Below are 18,049 nucleotides of genomic sequence, written 5' to 3'. Positions count from 1 at the left end.
TTTTTTTTTTTTTTTTTGCAGTACGTGGGCCTCTCACTGTTGTGGCCTCTCCCGTTGTGGAGCACAGGCTCCGGATGCGCAGGCTCAGCGGCCATGGCTCACGGGCCCAGCCGCTCCGCGGCATGTGGGATCTTCCCAGACTGGGGCACGAACCTGTGTCCCCTGCATTGGCAGGCGGACTCTCAACCACTGCGCCACCAGGGAAGCCCCCATTAAATCAGTTTTAATGTCATTAATCAGTTTTGAAAGGTAAAAGGAAAGTTTTTTTTGGAAATCGTTATTTTTCAAAAATGTTATTTATGTTAACAAGTAATGGTTTTATTATTGCTTTTTAAGTAAATTAATAAACATTTAAAAAATTCTGTTCTAATTTTTCATATGTTAAATATTGATGGATATAACCCACATAAGCTAAAGTTCCTGGGGGTCCTCAAATAAACCTTAAAAGTGTAAAGGGGTCCTGAAATCAAAAAGTATGCTCCAAAGTATGCAGTCTGTAGAGTACTTGTAACTGTAGGATAAATGATAATGTCTTCTTGGTGGCAGGGGAAGAAATGTAATGTGAACACAAAAGGGAATTCCAGACTTTTTACAAGAAGAAAAAACATTCTAACAGCCAACATTATGCAAAATAAGGGCAGAAAACAGGAATAAGGCATTTACCTAGAATTTTTTTCATCTATTACTTCTCCGTATTTATTTTATTTTGGTGAATGTAAATAGAGCAGGGTGTATAAACACAATAGGAATAATATTTACTGAAATCCAATAGGAGAACTGTAGCTGCTGCTATTGTCAATGCTAGAAGCCTGGTAACTCTCGATTTCTGCTTTTAAAAGCTTTTTTGTTTTTAAACCTACACATTTATAACTAATTATTTATTAAATGAGGGGAAAGACTGCATTAGTTCACTTCAAATAAACTGGTTAAGACCACTTGTTTAGCTGCTTACCGTAAATGTAATTTTTTTCAAATTTTATCCAAAAGTTTTCTTCATTTAAGATCATTTATTCCCAATAAAATAGGTCAGGACTAGGTACTTTTTACTAGAATGAATCTATAATAAAACTTAATTAAGAGTAGGAGTTAACCAGGGGTCCACAAGGAAGTTTCAGGGAAACTTGAAGCAGTATATGGAAACTTCTCTTGGATGAGGGTGACTAGCTTTGAACAGATTTTCAAAAGGACTCACAACTCCTCCATTACCAATAAGAGATTAAAAATTACGGCAATAGTTACAGAAGCAAATAAGAATTTAAACTTGTTATGTATCTCACCTTCAATCCTAAACAATGATCATTTATGTAAAAATGCATGAATGTTAAATATACAAGTAAATATCAATAACCAATAATTAAAAGAGTTGCTTCTTATTAGCCATACAGGTCCTACATACTATTAACTTCTTGGCAAAGAGTAGATTAATAGTGACTAAATCATAAGATAAATATAACTGGTATCAGAGCTAACATAAATTCACTGGAAGGAATTAACTTTAAATCATTCTGGACAAGGGAGAGGCTTCTATTTTTAAAGCTCTTCTGGGACAAGAACACCAATGATCTATCCTTGGTGTTAGGCAAGTTTTTCATTGTTCATTAGGCAAATTTTTATAGCAAAAGGATCAGTCACATTTTAAACTGACCTGTTTGCACAGTCATTTGTTGCTTGGCACATCTTGCTGGTCAAGAGAAGAGCCCTTACCTAGGATAAACGTCACCGAAGATATGGCCCAACAGCTGGACACGAGCCAAGTAGCCTAGGAGTGGATATACAGTCATCATCTGGAACAGCAGGAATATCCTTGCAATGAAGGACAGGATGTCACTGCTAGGGAAGTTGTCTAAAAAATTCTAATCCAAGAAAGATAATAATGTTACAAATCAAATTCAGTATATACAAATTTATAAAATGGAATTTTTTCGCTTCGTTTGAACATGGGTGCCACTCAAATTGTGGTTTGTGGATGGGCGTCCATCCACAAACTGTTTGTTAACTATGATTCTTCAATGAGCTAAGTACAGAAATTGAAAGTTAAGTGTTTGGAAACTTAAAGACATTTGACATTAGAATAAAAATGTGGCATTTTACGAAAGTATCAGTCTGCAAATGATTTGATATTGAAACAACAACAACAAAGAAGACCTTGTCCACCACTGACAGTCTGAGAAGTACTGCTCTATAAGGTTCAAGCATAAATTTGTTTGAATAAATTTAAATAGCTAATTCAATGCTACTTTATCCTTAATAGTTCTCTTGCTTTTCCTCCTCTGAAACACTGTTACACTTTCAAAGTAAGATTATAGAATAAGGTGAGAGTGTATCTATCACCTACTATCATTATTATGTACAGTCTATCAATAAATAGAAAAGAATTTATTTCTCCTTCCTTTCATGATTCTTTTCTCCATTTTCGTTAGGCATCTAAGAAAAAAAAAGCTAATCACTCGGATTTTTTTTTCCTTGCAAATACAAATACCACAGATATTCTTATTCCCAAGGGAGTGGGCTTTATATGGGATTGTTCACATCAGGGGAATTTTCAGCAAACATTTGGCTGCCAAAGAACTTCTGGAATCAAGGAAATCAAGAGAACATTTCAAGCTATCATAACAGCAATAACTCAAACCTATTTATCTTATAAAGATGAGAACATTATTACCAATATTATGCTGAAAAAACCTTTATAATTCATCTGTAATAAATCATATTATATACTCCACTACACTATTAGAGGAATTTCTTCTGCCTAGAAAGAAAATCACCTGTGCATGCTATTTCTTGTGAGAAATTCTTCAGTTACATAAAACTAGAGATTATACTATTCCCAGGTTTATGACAGGCCAAAGCAAAGAAAATATTATTTATGGCAACCTTTTAGTAAAAGAATGTTTCCTTTATTCTTTCTGTCTCTCCCTCTGTCTTTTTAACAGTCAAATAGTCTTTCTTTGCTTTGATACTTGACACATAGTACCAAAATGGGTGTCAGACCTATTATTACGGACTGATGAACTAAGACACCAGTTTATTCAAGACATTTCCAGATCTGGACTTTGGAAAATAAGGGAATTGAATATAGTCTCTGTGGAGGGTTTATAAATTCAAGACTACTACTAGTACAGTTCTCCACACACCCAAAAATACTATGCATATAATAGGAATCATTTATTTGAGTACCATAAGGCGCCAGCATGCAGTAGGACTTCTCAGAGAGTCCATCTAAAAATCTATGGAGTATCTATTATAATATTTAATGGAAGAGGAAACCGAAGCTCACAAGGGAGGGGTAAGGTGCTTAAATTCCCACATGCACGGTAAATAGTAGAGATTGTATTCAAACTCAGGCCTGTCTGGTATTATATTTTGCTACTGTATCACACTGCTTGCTCTGCAGATATGAAGGTGTAAACAATCACACAGAGAGGGTACACAGTGCCTTACCTGCTCTATACAATCTTTGGATAATGGTGGTGAAGGAAATGAAGCAAAAACCAGGACTCCAATATAGAAATAAGTTAATGTCACCAGTATATAAGCAATGGACAAGTCCCTCACCTGTAAAGAAAGAAAAAAATTTCCACAATGTTGAATAAATTTTTAGTAAGTAAGTATGCCTGAATAGGCTAAATAATAAGACTGACAAATAAATATAAGATTTATCTTTTTGCTCTGTGTGCCTGTGTATACCTCCTGGGTATCCAGTTTGCTCAGAGAAAGTAGTTAAAACAAGATCCACATACTTTACAATTAGTCTGACAACTTTTTAAAAGCTATTCTGGAGTATGTAGACTAAGCTACCTGTTGGCAGACTTAGAAAGTTAACATAAATGGTGATTTAACATGATTGAAATTCTGACTTAATTTCAAAATGTAGTTCATTTACCAAAATATAAAATATTTAACTAAAATAATAAAGCTAAGGGACAACAAGAAATCAAGAATAGGTTACTTTCTGTATGATTTATGGAATTAAAAATTTTTTTTTCTTCTAGTGAATTAACTTGTTAATTCATCAAAGCATGCCTAGACCAAAAGAGACTGGTATATATTAAAATATATTTAATAAAGGAAAGCTAATGCAGACAATAAGCAGGTATTAAAGACAAGCTTAATAAACCTAAACAGTAAACAAAAGGAAATCAAAAGGCAGCTGTTCAAACAGCTGCACAATCTTATGATTGGAACCAGTAAACAAATGGAGAACATTAAATAAATTGGATTGCTTTCTTCCACTGCTGCTCCCACCCTCCCAACCATCCCCATGCAAAGTAAAAAGCTCCAAGATATTTAATGAAGCCAGCTGTCAGATCCAAACAGAACAGATCCCACAGCTTATAAATCTGGTCTCCATCACCACTAAAGTTATGGCCAAATAATTCAGCACAACTAAATTATGGCTATAAGCCTATTCAGTTTTCATTTTAAACACACATTACTTTGAAAGCTAAGAAAACAGGTAAGAAAAAAAATTATATATAATTTTGCTTTAGTTTGATTCCACAGTAAGAAAACTGGACATTTGGTATTAGAGAACATTTCTGATTTTTGGGAAAACGTTCCTCCTTAAATGGGCTAAAGCAATAGTACAGAGTTATAAACTTAAATGTTGATAAATTCACTTAAAAAGCAAGTAACAAAATATGAGAAATCCAAAGTTAGGTCTAAGTTGACAATCAGCTTGAAAACAAAACAGGGATTTCAAACCCTAAATTAGACAGTGGATAGGCTATGGAACTACAGGAACCTGGATTATGGAGATTGCTTCCAGCCTTTTCAGAGTTTCTAATTGTGAAGGAGAGGCTGACCAAACCTCCAGAGAAGTTCCAAAGTCTTTCCTCTAGTTCTTGAAGCTCTAGGGCCCATCTCAGGCTAGACTTCAGTCACCCCTTGGGTTGCCTGATGGTCTTGTGTAGTATTAACAGAAATGAACCAGGCAACTCTTATTTTTATATCAAAGGGTAGTAGTCTCCCATTATGACACTTGAAACTCATTCTACCCTCAACCTACTCAATGTCACTCAAGAACAAAGAAGTTTTGCAGAACGCAAAACCTTGGAAGGCCAAGAAGGCTGCGTCAGAGAGAGCTATATATAAAAAAGGACAGCTACCATTTCATGGAGTCTTTAGCCAGTATACCACATGATCAACACATTATTTTGGGCAGGTTTCCTGCAAAGATGTGTATCTTAGCAAACTTTGGGGAAAATCTGATGAAGATAAAAAGGCAAAGATGCAAGGCCTTCCTGATAAGATAGTTTCCCCCTTCTGCTTCCCTGTTCTTATAGTACTGTACACATATCTGAAATGTAGCATCTACTACCCTATATTGTAACTGTCATGAATTTTTATTATAAAAGAATCTATATATATGATATGAGGATATCAACTGGAAAGAAAATGTCCTTTGACACCCAAAAAGTAGTCAAGGTTAATAGTTCTTCTATCATGTTGGTATTTTAATTTTTCCGTATCTAAGTTGGTCCACACTACTAGACTATGAGACCCCTGAGGACAAGGACTGTGTCTTCTTCATCTTTGTATCCCCAATCCCCAGGACAATACCTGGCACATAGTAGGAACTCAGTAAATGTAGGTAAAAATAATCATGCTGTCTACAATTATTAAGTGCTTCTAGGTACTAGGCTCTGTGCAAAGCACAGTACATATATTATCTCACTTAATGTAGGTACAATCCTTTTCTTCATTTTATAGATAAGTAAACTAGTGCAGCTAGGTTATTTTCTCTCTGTTTTTTTTTTTTTGGTGGCGTTGGGTCTTCATTGCTGCACGCGGGCTTTCTCTAGTTGAGGTGAGCAGGGGCTACTCTTCACTGCGGTGCGTGGGCTTCTCACTGCGGTGGCTTCTCTTGTTGTGGAGCACGGGCACCAGTAGTTGTGGCGCACACGTGGGATCCTCCTGGACCAGGGCTCGAACCCGTGTCCCCTGCATTGGCAGGCGGATTCTTAACCAGTGCGCCACCAAGGAAGTCCCTACAACATTTTTCATGGTTACACAGTGAACAGTTGGTGAAGTCAATATTCAAACCAAAGACTTTCTGGCTCCAAATTGCATGCCCTTAGCTACTACAATGGAGAGCTAACCAGTTTCCAATACATTTGTGTCATAGTTAATAAACAATACTAAAGAAAATGGTGAAAGAGAGGTAACAAGTTTTGAGTAACAAACGATACAATAAAGCACACATATAGATGCAAGAGAAATAACTATAATCAGAAAAGTTCTATTTCACAGTAGCATAAATGTACATTCAGTAGAACTAGGTCAAGAGTTACATATCTGGGGACTTCCCTGGTGGCGCAGTGGTTAAGAATCCGCCTGCCAATGCAGGGGACATGGGTTCGAGCCCTGGTCTGGGAAGGTCCCACATGCCACAGAGCAACTAAGCCCGTGCGCCACAACTATTGAGCCTGCGCTCCAGAGCCGGTGCTCCGCAACGAGAGAAGCCACCACAATGAGAAGCCTGTGCACTGCAACGAAGAGTATCTCCTGCTCACCACAACTAGAGAAAGCCCACACATAGCAACGAAGACCAACGCAGCCAAAAATAAACAAATAAATAAATTTATATATTAAAAAAGAGGTACATATCCGTTTTCATCTGAAAATACTTTAATGAACAGAAATGATATTTTAATATAAAAAGCAGCTGAGGTTTAGCACAATCCTGGGAAACATGCCACCTATGAAGAGCATGCACACATGTGGGCTTTGCTATTCTCTGGCTTGAACACAAGCCATCACTATTCTAGGCCTGGAGATACGGCCTCTTAAAAGCCTGTTTAATGGAAAATGGTAGAAAAAAACCATCTTTTAGAAAATGAGGCTCAAAGTAAAAAAATATTCAAAAAACAGGCACAAGTGACCATATGAACTGGTAATGTGTCAAGAATCCTACACATTAATAAGGTAACTTATTCTGCCTCGCAAATAAGCAGTGGCTAGCAGGGCTGGCACTAGAGAACTAATGACAGGAAGAATGACAACTGGGACACAAGTGGGTCTGGGAGCACATTCTGTTTCTCAAATACGTTTTATAATCTATCTGTTCCACGTACTGTTCATAGTGAAAATACTATCCAGTGGAGCATTTACTAAGAAAATGACAGACCTACCGCAAACATTTACATAAAAACTTCTGCTGATGTATATAGTTGAGTAAACGACACAGATTCATAAGAAGCAAGAAGTGAATAATAAATTAAGATATAAGGCATCTCAAATAGTTTTTAAAGAAGTAAGCAGGGCATAAAACTAAACAAAGATAGGCAAAACAAAACAAAAAAGCACAATATAGGTTCTGATTCAAACATGATGAGGAAATTCAAACAAGATGAGGAAATACCATATCCAGGATGGTTATAAAGAATACATATTCTGATGATAAGAAATGAGTTGGATGATCTTCAACTCTACAGCTTTTTTTTTGGTAAGGTATGCCTTACTAAAAATAGAAATTATATCTCATTTAGTTATACATATAAAAAATTACGTTTGGTGAAAGAAAACCCATGAAATTAAGTCAAATTTGGAAAACCTGGAAGATCTGAGCACTACACCTGTGTAGGAGCCTCACTGTTCTCCTTCACAAATGTCTTTAGATCCATGTCCAACTATAGCTTATATAGAAGAGAATGAGGCCTTTTTATTCTTATATCTTTTCTATTTTCAAGCTTTTTTTTTTTTTTTACTGATCTGTGAGTGACTAACTCAACATCAACATTAAGAATTCAGAGTTCCTGACAAGCTTCATATTTTCTGACTTAAATCTCAAGAAAATATTGTATCATGATATTAACAAAACATCTGTGAGTCAAATTACTTACTGACACCTGATTAAAAGTACAATCATTAAATAAATCAAATGACAAAGTTTTTCTCAGAATATAGTACCATTTAGTTTAGCTTAATTTATGCAATATATAAGTATAGTCAAAAGGAGAGTGTTCTATATTTACAAGTATTTAAACTGCTTAGAATTTTGCTGGCACACAGTGCTTCATAAATATTAGCTTTATCATTAGTAATTATTAATATTTTAAGAAGTTAACATGAAGCATAACTGATTTTTTGAACGCTGGGCCGCATTTCACATACTAGTTTCAATCAATTAAGACAGTAAGAAGACATCACCCATTTCAACTTTTATTTTTAAGCCTTTAAAAAGATATCTTCCACAAGGGACAAAAGTTGAGTTACACTTCATTAGCTGAACCTCACATACTAGTTCTACAAAATGCTAGTCCCCAAACTCAGTAGAAACAAGAACTCATTTTATGGTATTTACATATGGAATATGGATTTCAAGGCCCATTTGAGTGTTTTTGTATGAAAGGCAGGCAGGACTCTTCCTATGTCTTTCGGGGACTATGAACAGAACATTCACCTCTCTACCCAGTCCGGAGCTTCTCACACTGAGGAATGCACACCTTCAGGTAAACTGGTGTAAATTTCCAGCAAAGCTCTTCCTCTTAAGAATTTTCAGGAGCAAAAAAGCTAAGTACAGACAGTCCTCTCTTTTCATGGTAGTATGAGACTGTGAAAGCGCCTGGACACCTTTCTGAGGAAGATACCTTCGCAGCTGCAGCACAGTTGGGGTCGGTCTGCTCCTGCCTCACCACTGTTTGCTCTCACCCAGGAACAGGTCAGTCAGGAAGTTGTGCTGCAGCAAAGGCTTGCAGATACTGGGAAGACCCCTTTAACACCTCACCAAGGGAGAATCACTCCATCCAGCCACAGCATAACATCTCTGGAGAAGGGGTGTGCTGACTCGATCAGAGGCACAAAGGAAAAATATCTAAAAACGAAAGGACCAGTTCAGAGGCCAACTAAGACTCTGGGAGTCACTACAAGAAAAACTCTTTGAGATGAAGGTTCTAAGACTCTAAGATTTTTCAAAGTTGGTTCCAGATGAAGATCTGTAAGTGATTCATTGACTTGTACAGTCTTTCAGAGACTGTTAAGCAGATTACTTCCACCAGTATTGAGCAGTTGAAGTCACCAGTGCAGCTGCTTATATCAACTATTTTAATAGATTAATGGTTGTTAAAAAAAATGACCATGCAGTGCGATCATAATAATCAATGGGAAAAATTATGATTGTTCCGTGATGCTTCCTCTTTCTCACGGTATAATTGTAAGAGCAAACTTCCATTCTATGCTTTGGTGAACTGTCATATTCCTTTCTTCTAAGTTTTCATCAGCTTCCAACATTTCATTTTTTGTGCTTTCAATGTTGTGAAGTATCGCTAAGAATTCTTTCAATGTGAAGTTTTTTGATAGTGTCATTTCCTCTGCAACATCTTCAGCCTTTTCATCACAACCACCTTCTTCATTCATGTTGATAAGTTCACCTTGCCTAAATTCCTCTGGCTGCATACCTAGAGTCTCTCGAACGGCAGCAATGTCAACATTTCCACAGTCAAATATGTTTGATTCAAATTTCATTTCCACCATTACGACTTTTTGTTTCATTTTTGCACTTTTGTGTTTGTTTGCCAATTTCCTTTTGATTCGCCATTTTTGTAAAATATAATGTGGGTTTACCACCTGGTGACAAGGAGGCAACTGAACTATCTGCTTTGTCATCTGGATGTAACGTGAATAATAGATGGGCAGTGACCAACCTCTGACAGATTTTGAAAGAAGTGGTGTGACTGGTAACTAATCATGTTGTGCATCTGTAATTTATGGAGTGAATTATGAACTGAAGGGCTAGTAGTTACTACTTTATGCAAGTACTCATAATTCAAATCCTGTGGCAACCTAAATTTGAACCATGTGGTTAGGGGGTACTGACATAATTTAACTAAGCCATAGTAACTGAAATTCATGCATATGGGAGCTGTGCAAACTGAAGTCTGCCTGTAATTTAACTCATTATTTTCAGACTGTTTTCTAGTAAGACAAACTAATTATGAGCACAATAAAAATATGCATGAGTGTTTAAGATAAAACATGAGAGTTCACTGAAATTGTGTTCTTCACCCCCAGATACCCAGCGTATACAAGGTGTTGTTCTCTGTCATTAAGGGGACTTTGGTGGTAAAGTTTGAGAAACACAGCCTTATGGATAGAATGACCCAATATACATGAGAATCCAACTTCACAAAATGTGTTTCTGTGGTACTTGGTCTAAGCTGGCATAGTTGATAAGGATAGATAGGTGACTTGGCTGACACCAAGGTATACACTGTTAATGACATACACTATTTCCTGTAAAGATAAAATAGATTTTTCCCACATATCTCTAAACTTGCTAAACGTGTGGTAGGCAGCTTAGTTCAAGTCAGGAAATTTGTGAAGGAGAGGAATTTAAGAGTAAAGGCCATAAAGTTTATCCTCAATTTTCCCTCTACACCCCAAAGTTCCAAATGATTATTTAGGATAAGTAACATTTTCTTCCTATTCCCTCAAAAGGTTTAAAACTGTTTATGATAAAAATACAGTAAGACTAAACATTTCCAAAATAAAAACCCTATCTAAAGTGTGAGGGATATAGGGAAAGATAAAAACTCTAAAAATACATTTGCCTAAGAAAAGTTATAGAAACAGATAAAAGAACTTAATACTTTAAGTTTTCCAAAAGTCAAAGCAAAAATTGAAACAAGAATAGTTATATGACACTTACTGTCAAACAATGAGTTTATTAAGAGAAACTTTTTCCTAGCCTTGAACACAGGAAATTTTCTCTCCACAGTCTTTGTATAAAGGATGTTGAGCAATTTAACAAAGACTATCGCAATTACAGTTCTTAATAAACAGTGAAGCAACATTCTGCATATGGCTTTCTTGTATTACCCTGAACCTTTGGTAAAAAGCCAGTTTTAACATTAAAATCTAGTGCAGTGATGAGAGAAGAGAGAAAGAAATAACTGATGTGGTTCAGTTATATATTTTTCTGAGACTCTAACATTAATATCATAGGAAGAAATCTTGGAGAAGACTTAATATGTTCTCATTGCAAAACAAATTTAAAGGCACTAGAAAAAATCTGCGGGATACTCTCCTGTTAACAGAAAGATCCACAGTTTGTAAACATCAGGAAAGCAAGGGTAAGAGAGGTAGAAAAGCTAAAAACTTCTAGCCCCTACTATACACCAGGTCATGTTAAATACTTTTCCTATTTTATAATATTTGATTATGATTAAAAACTTGAGAGGTAGGTATCAAATTAGGCTATTTTTATATACAAAGAAAATGAAATTTGAAGATCACCAAGCTAGGAAGTTGGGAAAAATCAAGGTTTACTCAATTCCAACACCACTCACAGGTAATATGCCAGTCGTATGTAACCAGGTAACAATAAAGATGAAAATGGAAGAGCTTGACTTATATTCTTGCCCTAATTTGAGACCTAACTTCCTTCTACTTAGAAAGGCCCTCATAATGACTCTGCCAAACATTACTTGAAGCCTTCTCAGAATCCCCAGGCACAGTGAACTCTTCTTTCCTTTGTATTTCAGTAACAATTGTATAGACTCCTATTAGAACTTCATCATCTTTGTTTACATGGTTAGAAGCTATCAAATAGAATTCAAATTGTACAAATAAGGCCACAGGTAACTGGTTAAATTTTGCTTCCTTTGGGTTTAGTTTGCTTGTCTTTTTTCCAGTGTCTTAACATAGAAGGTTAGGTTACTGATTTGAGATCTTCTTTTCTAACGTAGGTGCTTACAGCTATAAATTTCTGTCTAAACATTGTTTTAGCTGCATCCCATATATTTCATTATGTTGTGTCTTCATTTTCAGTAATCTCAAAGTACTTTTCTAATTTTTCTTGTGACTTCTTTCTTGACTCATTAGTTATTTAGGAGTATGCTGTTTAATTTCCACATATTTGTCAATTTCCCAAATTTCTTTCTGTTATTGATTTCTAACTTCACTGTGGTCAGAGAACATACTTGGTATGATTTCAGTCCTTTCAAATTTATGGACTTGTTCAGTGACTCAGCATATGGTCTATCTTGGTAAATGTTTCATGTGCATTTGAAAAGAATGTGCATTCTGTTCTTGTTTGAGAGAAGACTTTTATAAATGTCAATTAGATCAAGTAGGTTGATAGTGTTTTTCATGTTTTCTACATCCTTATTTGCTATTTGTTCTATCAATTATTAAGGGAGGGGTGATGAAATCTCTAATTATAATTGTGGATTTGTTTACTTCTTGCAGTTTTGACAGTTGCTGTTTCATTTACTTGGAAACTCTGTCACTTGGTGCATACGTGTTTAGGATTATTATGTCTTCTTGATGAATTGATCCTTAAAGATCATCATATAATGTTCCTCGTTATCTTTGGCAGTACTCCTTGTTCTGAAGTCTACTTTGATATTAAGACAGCCTCTCTTGGGGCTTACCTCATGGCGCAGTGGTTAAGAATCCGCCTGCCAATGAAGGGGACATGGGTTCGATCCCTGGTCAGGGAAGACCCCACATGCTGTGGAGCAATTAAGCTGGTGCGCCACAACTACTGAGCCTTTGCTCTAAAGCTCACGAGCCACAACTACTGAAGCCCGTGCGCCTAGAGCCTGTGCTCTGCAACAAGAGAAGCCACTGCAATGAGAAGCCCACGCACCGCAACAAAGAGTAGCCCCTGCTCGCCACAACTAGAGAAAGCCAGGGTGCAGCAATGAAGACCCAACACAGCCAAAAATAAACAAATACAAAACAAACAAACAAAACCCCCCAGCCTCTCCACCTTTCTTATGTTTAGTGTCTGCATGGTATATCTTTAAAGTAAATTTCCTGTAGACAGCACATAGTTACATTTTGTTTTTTAATCAGACTGACAATCTCTGTCTTTTAGTTGTAGTCTTTAGACCATTTTTAATGGAATTATCTATACTACTCGGTTTGAATCTATTATCTTTCTGTTTGTTATCTATTTGTCCCATATAGTCTCGTTTCCCTTTTCCTGTCTTCTTTTAGATTACTTGGGTATTTTTAAAGATCCTATCACCACTATTTGCTATTATCTGTACATCTTTTTTTTTTTTTAGTGACTGCTCTACAGTAAACTATGGCCCATAGGGGAAATCTAGACCACTGTCTGTTTTTGTAAATAAAAAGTGAAAACAAGAAAACACTCCCATTTACCACTGCAACAAAAAGAATAAAATATCTAGGAATAAACCTACCTAAGGAGACAAAAGACCTGTATGCAGAAAATTATAAGACATTGATGAAAGAAATTAAAGATGATAAAAATAGATGGAGAGATATACCATGTTCTTGGATTGGAAGAATCAACATTGTGAAAATGACTCTACTACCCAAAGCAATCTACAGATTCAATGCAATCCCTATCAAACTACCACTGGCATTTTTCACAGAACTAGAACAAAAATTTCACAATTTGTATGGAAACACAAAAGACCCCGAATAGCCAAAGCAATCTTAAGAATGAAAAACGGAGCTGGAGGAATCAGGCACCCTGACTTCAGACAATACTACAAAGCTACAGTAATCAATACAGTATGGTACTGGCACAAAAACAGAAAGATCAGTGGAACAGCAGAGGAAGCCCAGCGATAAACCCACACACATATGGTCACCTTATCTTTGATAAAGGTGGCAGGAATGTACAGTGGAGAAAGGACAGCCTCTTCAATAAGTGGTGCTGGGAAAACTGGACAGGTACATGTAAAAGTATGAGATTAGAACACTCCCTAACACCATACAGAAAAATAAGCTCAAAATGGATTAAAGACCTAAATTAAGGCCAGGCACTATCAAACTGTTAGAGGAAAACATAGGCAGAACACTCTATGACATAAATCACAGCAAGATCCTCTTTGACCCACCTCCTAGAGAAATGGAAATAAAAACAAAAATAAACAAATGGGACGTAATGAAACTTAAAAGCTTTTGCACAGCAAAGGAAACCATAAAGAAGACCAAAAGACAACCCTCAGAATGGGAGAAAATATTTGTAAATGAAGCAACTGACAAAGGATTAATCTCCAAATTTACAAGCAGCTCATGCAGCTCAATAACAAAAAAACAAACATTTCTCCAAAGAAGATATACAGATTGCCAACAAACACATGAAAGAATGCTCAACATCATTAATCATTAGAGAAATGCAAATCAAAACTACAATGAGATATCATCTCCCACCAGTCAGAATGGCCATCATCAAAAAATCTACAAACAGTAAATGCTGGAGAGGGTGTGGAGAAAAGGGAACACTCTTGCAGTGCCCGTGGGAATGTGAATTGGTACAGCCACTATGGAGAACAGTATGGAGGTTCCTTAAAAAACTACAAACAGAACTACCATATGACCCAGCAATCCCACTACTGGGCATATACCCTGAGAAAACCAAAATTCAAAAAGACTCATGTACCAAAATGTTCATTGCAGCTCTATTTAAAATAGCCCAGAGATGGAAACAACCTAAGTGGCCATCCTCAGATGAATGGATAAAGAAGATGTGGCACATATATACAATGGAATATTACTCAACCATAAAAAGAAATGAAATTGAGCTATTTGTAATGAGGTGGATAGACCTAGAGTCTGTCATACAGAGTGAAGTAAGTCAGAAAGAGAAAGAAAAATACTGTATGCTAACACATATATATGGAATTTAAGGGGAAAAAAATGTCATGAAGAACCTAGGGGTAAGACAGGAATAAAGACACAGACCTACTAGAGAATGGACTTGAGGCTATGGGGAGGGGGAAGGGTAAGCTGTGACAAAGCGAGAGAGAGGCATGGACATATATACACTACCAAACGTAAGGTAGATAGCTAGTGGGAAGCAGCCGCATAGCACAGGGAGATCAGCTCGGTGCTTTGTGACCACCTGGAGGGGTGGGATAGGGAGGGTGGGAGGGAGGGAGACGCAAGAGGGAAGAGATATGGGAACATATGTATTTGTATAAATGATTCACTTTGTTATAAAGCAGAAACTAACACACCATTGTAAAGCAATTATACTCCAATAAAGATGTAAAAAAAAATAATAATAAAAAATTAAAAAAATAAAAATAAATAAAAATAAAGTATACAGGAGGATAAAAAGAACAAATAAAACCAAAAGTATATTCTTGACTAGGGCAAAACTATTGTCTACTATTATTCAGAAATTTTTTAAAAATCTGAGAGGTGTGTTCATTAATATTAAAACCAGATAACATGGTATCAACAATAAAGGAAAATCTCAACCAAAAGTGTAAAAAAAAAAAAAAATTTTTTTTTGCAACACAGTCACCACCCACTTGTTTTCATATTATCGTTACTTTCATGCCACAATAGCAGAGCTGGGTCATTGTAACTACATGGCCCACAAGGCCTAAAATATTTACCACCTGAACCTTTACGGAAAAGTTTGCAGACCAGTGTTTTGTGGTTTAAATTTAAAAATTAATATCTGGTAACAAAAGTCAAATCCTCAGGTAATTACTCACATTGTTTTCTTGGTTCTTGTTGTTCTTCAAGAGGGTGATAATACAATTATGAATAAAGAAAGCAAGGGTAAGCACCCCAGTCAGCTGTGGAAACTGAAATCTTATCTCTAGGAGAAAAAGGGGGGGGGGAAAACATATTAAAACTGACAGTTGGAAAATGAATATTAGTAGCTGAAAGTTGATTACTAAAAATCAGTTGTCTCTGTTTTGTCCAGGGAATAAGAATATTAAAATGTCTTTACAAAGTTCCTCAAGGCTAACATTATACTAACAAATACTTGAAAAGGGAAAGAAAAGGAATCAAGAAATGACTACTCTGTAAAGGTACTTTATATCAGTTATTTCTGTTTGAGGTCATACAACTAGTATGTGGCAGGGCAAGATCAAATACAGGGTCTGTCTGATTAGAAAATGGGCAGAACACCATGGAGAACAGTATGGAGGTCCCTTAAAAAACTAAAAATAGAACTACCATACGATCCAGCAATCCCACTACTGGGCATATACCCTGAGAAAACCATAAGTCAAAAAGAGTCATGGGGGGCTTCCCTGGTGGCGCAGTGATTGAGAGTCCGCCTGCCGATGCAGGGGACACGGGTTCGTGCCCCGGGTCCGGGAGGATCCCATGTGCCACGGGGCGGCTGGGCCCGTGAGCCATGGCTGCTGGGCCTGCGCGTCCGGAGCCTGTGCTCCACAACAGGAGAGGCCACAGCAGTGAGAGGCCCGCGTACCGCAAAAAAAAAAAAAAAAAAAAGTCATGTACCACAATGTTCATTGCAGCTCTATTTACAGTAGCCAGGACATGGAAGCAACCTAAGTGTCCATCGACAGATGAATGGATAAAGAAGAAGTGGCACATATATACAATGGAATATTAGCCATAAAAAGAAACGAAATTGAGTTATTTGCAGGGAGGTGGATGGACCTAGAGTCTGTCATACAAAGTGAAGTAAGTCAGAAAGAGAAAAACAAATACCGTATGCTAACACATATACATGGAATCTAAAAAAAAGAAAAAAAAAAGTGGTTCTGAAGAACCTAGAGGCAGGACCAGAATAAAAACGCAGACGTAGAGAATGGACTTGAGGACACGGGAGTGGGAAGGGTAAGCTGGGATGAAGTGAGAGAGGCATGGACATATATACACTACCAAATGTAAAACAGACAGCTAGTGGGAAGCAGCCAGATAGCACCGGGAGATCAGCTTGGTGCTTTGTGACCACCTAGAGGGGTGGGATTTGGAGGGTGGAAGGGAGACGCAAAAGGGAGGAGATATGGGGATATATGTATATGTATAGCTGACTCACTTTGTTATAAAGCAGAAACTAACAAACCATTGTAAAGCAATTATACTCTAATAAAGATGTTAAAAAAACTAAAAAAAAAAAAGGGCAGAAGACCTGAATATACATTTTTCCAAAGATACACAGATGGCCAAAAGGCACATGAAAAGATGATCCACATTGCTAATCATCAGAAAAGTGCAAATCAAAACCACAATGAGATACCACCTCACATCTCACACAAAATAGCTATCATCAAAAAATCTATAAATAACAAATGTTGGCGAGGATGTGGAGAAAAGAGAACCCTAGTACACTGTTGGAGGGAATGTAAATTTGTGCAGTCAATGGAAAACTAAAAATTAGAACTACCATATGATCCAGCAATTCCACTGCTGGGTATTTATCTGCAGAAAATGAAAACACTAATTTGAAAAGATAATGCACCCCAATGTTCATAGCAGCATTATTTACAATAGCTAAGATATAGAAACAATCTAAGCGTCCATCAACAGATGAATGGATAAAGACGGTATGGTATATATATGTATAATGGAACATTACTCAGCCATAAAAAAGAATGAAATTCTGCCATTTGAAGCAACGTGGATGAACCTAGAGAGTATTATGCTTAGTGAAATAAGTCAGAGAAAGACAAATAGTATACGTTATCACTTATACATGAACTCTAAAAGATAAAATGAATGAATAGAACAAAACAGAAACAGACTCACAGATATAAAGAACAAACTAGTGGTGAACCAGTGGGTAGAAGAAAGGCAGGAAGGGCTAGATTGGGGTATGGGATTGAGAGATACAAAGTACTATGTATAAAATAAATAAGCAATGAGGATACATTGTACAGCACAGGGAAATATAATCATTATTTTGTAATGGAGTACAAATATATTGAATCACTACACTGTACACCTGAAACTAATCTTGTAAATCAACTCCACCTCAATAAAAAAAAATTCAGGTGCCTGACTGAATTTGTCTGACTCTGAAGTCCTTCCTCTTCTATTACTTGAATTTGCCAGAAAAATACTTAGAAAAGTCATCAGGGAAGGGAGAATTTGTCATTTAACATTCTTCAATGGCTAATCTAAAATGCATTGTTTAAAAATACTGGAAATAATTTAAATGTCTACATAGAGGGGAATGGCTAAACTATGATGCAGTTGCTCAGTGGTACATATTATGCAAGAATTATGTTCCAGAGAAAGATTTTATGCTACAGCAAATGTTCATAAGTCAAATAGCATGTATAATACAATTTTACTTTTATTTTAAAAAGTGTGTGTATGTGGAAAAAAAAAAAAAAAAGACTGCAGA

General features: G+C 36.4%; 1 protein-coding gene across 14 annotated transcripts in view; it reads right to left on the bottom strand.

Annotated features, from left to right (window-relative positions):
* The window catches only part of SLC38A9 (solute carrier family 38 member 9), a 110,176-nt gene that overhangs the window by 14,421 nt on the left and 77,706 nt on the right, over nucleotides 1–18,049 (bottom strand). For 8 of the 14 annotated variants that reach the window (XM_060009484.1, XM_060009478.1, XM_060009477.1 and 5 more), the window contains 3 exons: nucleotides 15,432–15,538; nucleotides 3,442–3,555; nucleotides 1,705–1,853 (listed from right to left, as the gene is read on the bottom strand). In XM_060009484.1, the coding sequence (XP_059865467.1) occupies nucleotides 1,705–1,853; nucleotides 3,442–3,555; nucleotides 15,432–15,538 (370 nt within the window). Of the gene's footprint in view, nucleotides 1–11; nucleotides 1,854–3,441; nucleotides 3,556–15,431; nucleotides 15,539–18,049 lie in introns of those variants that run through there. The other 6 variants (XR_009519011.1, XR_009519010.1, XR_009519009.1 and 3 more) reach the window with 6 other exon arrangements.

Source organism: Delphinus delphis, chromosome 3 (genome assembly GCF_949987515.2).
Source record: "Delphinus delphis chromosome 3, mDelDel1.2, whole genome shotgun sequence".
NCBI classification, from domain to species: domain Eukaryota; kingdom Metazoa; phylum Chordata; class Mammalia; order Artiodactyla; family Delphinidae; genus Delphinus; species Delphinus delphis.
The sequence above is the reverse complement of the archived record's forward strand: the minus strand, read 5'-3'. Positions and strand labels throughout refer to the sequence as shown.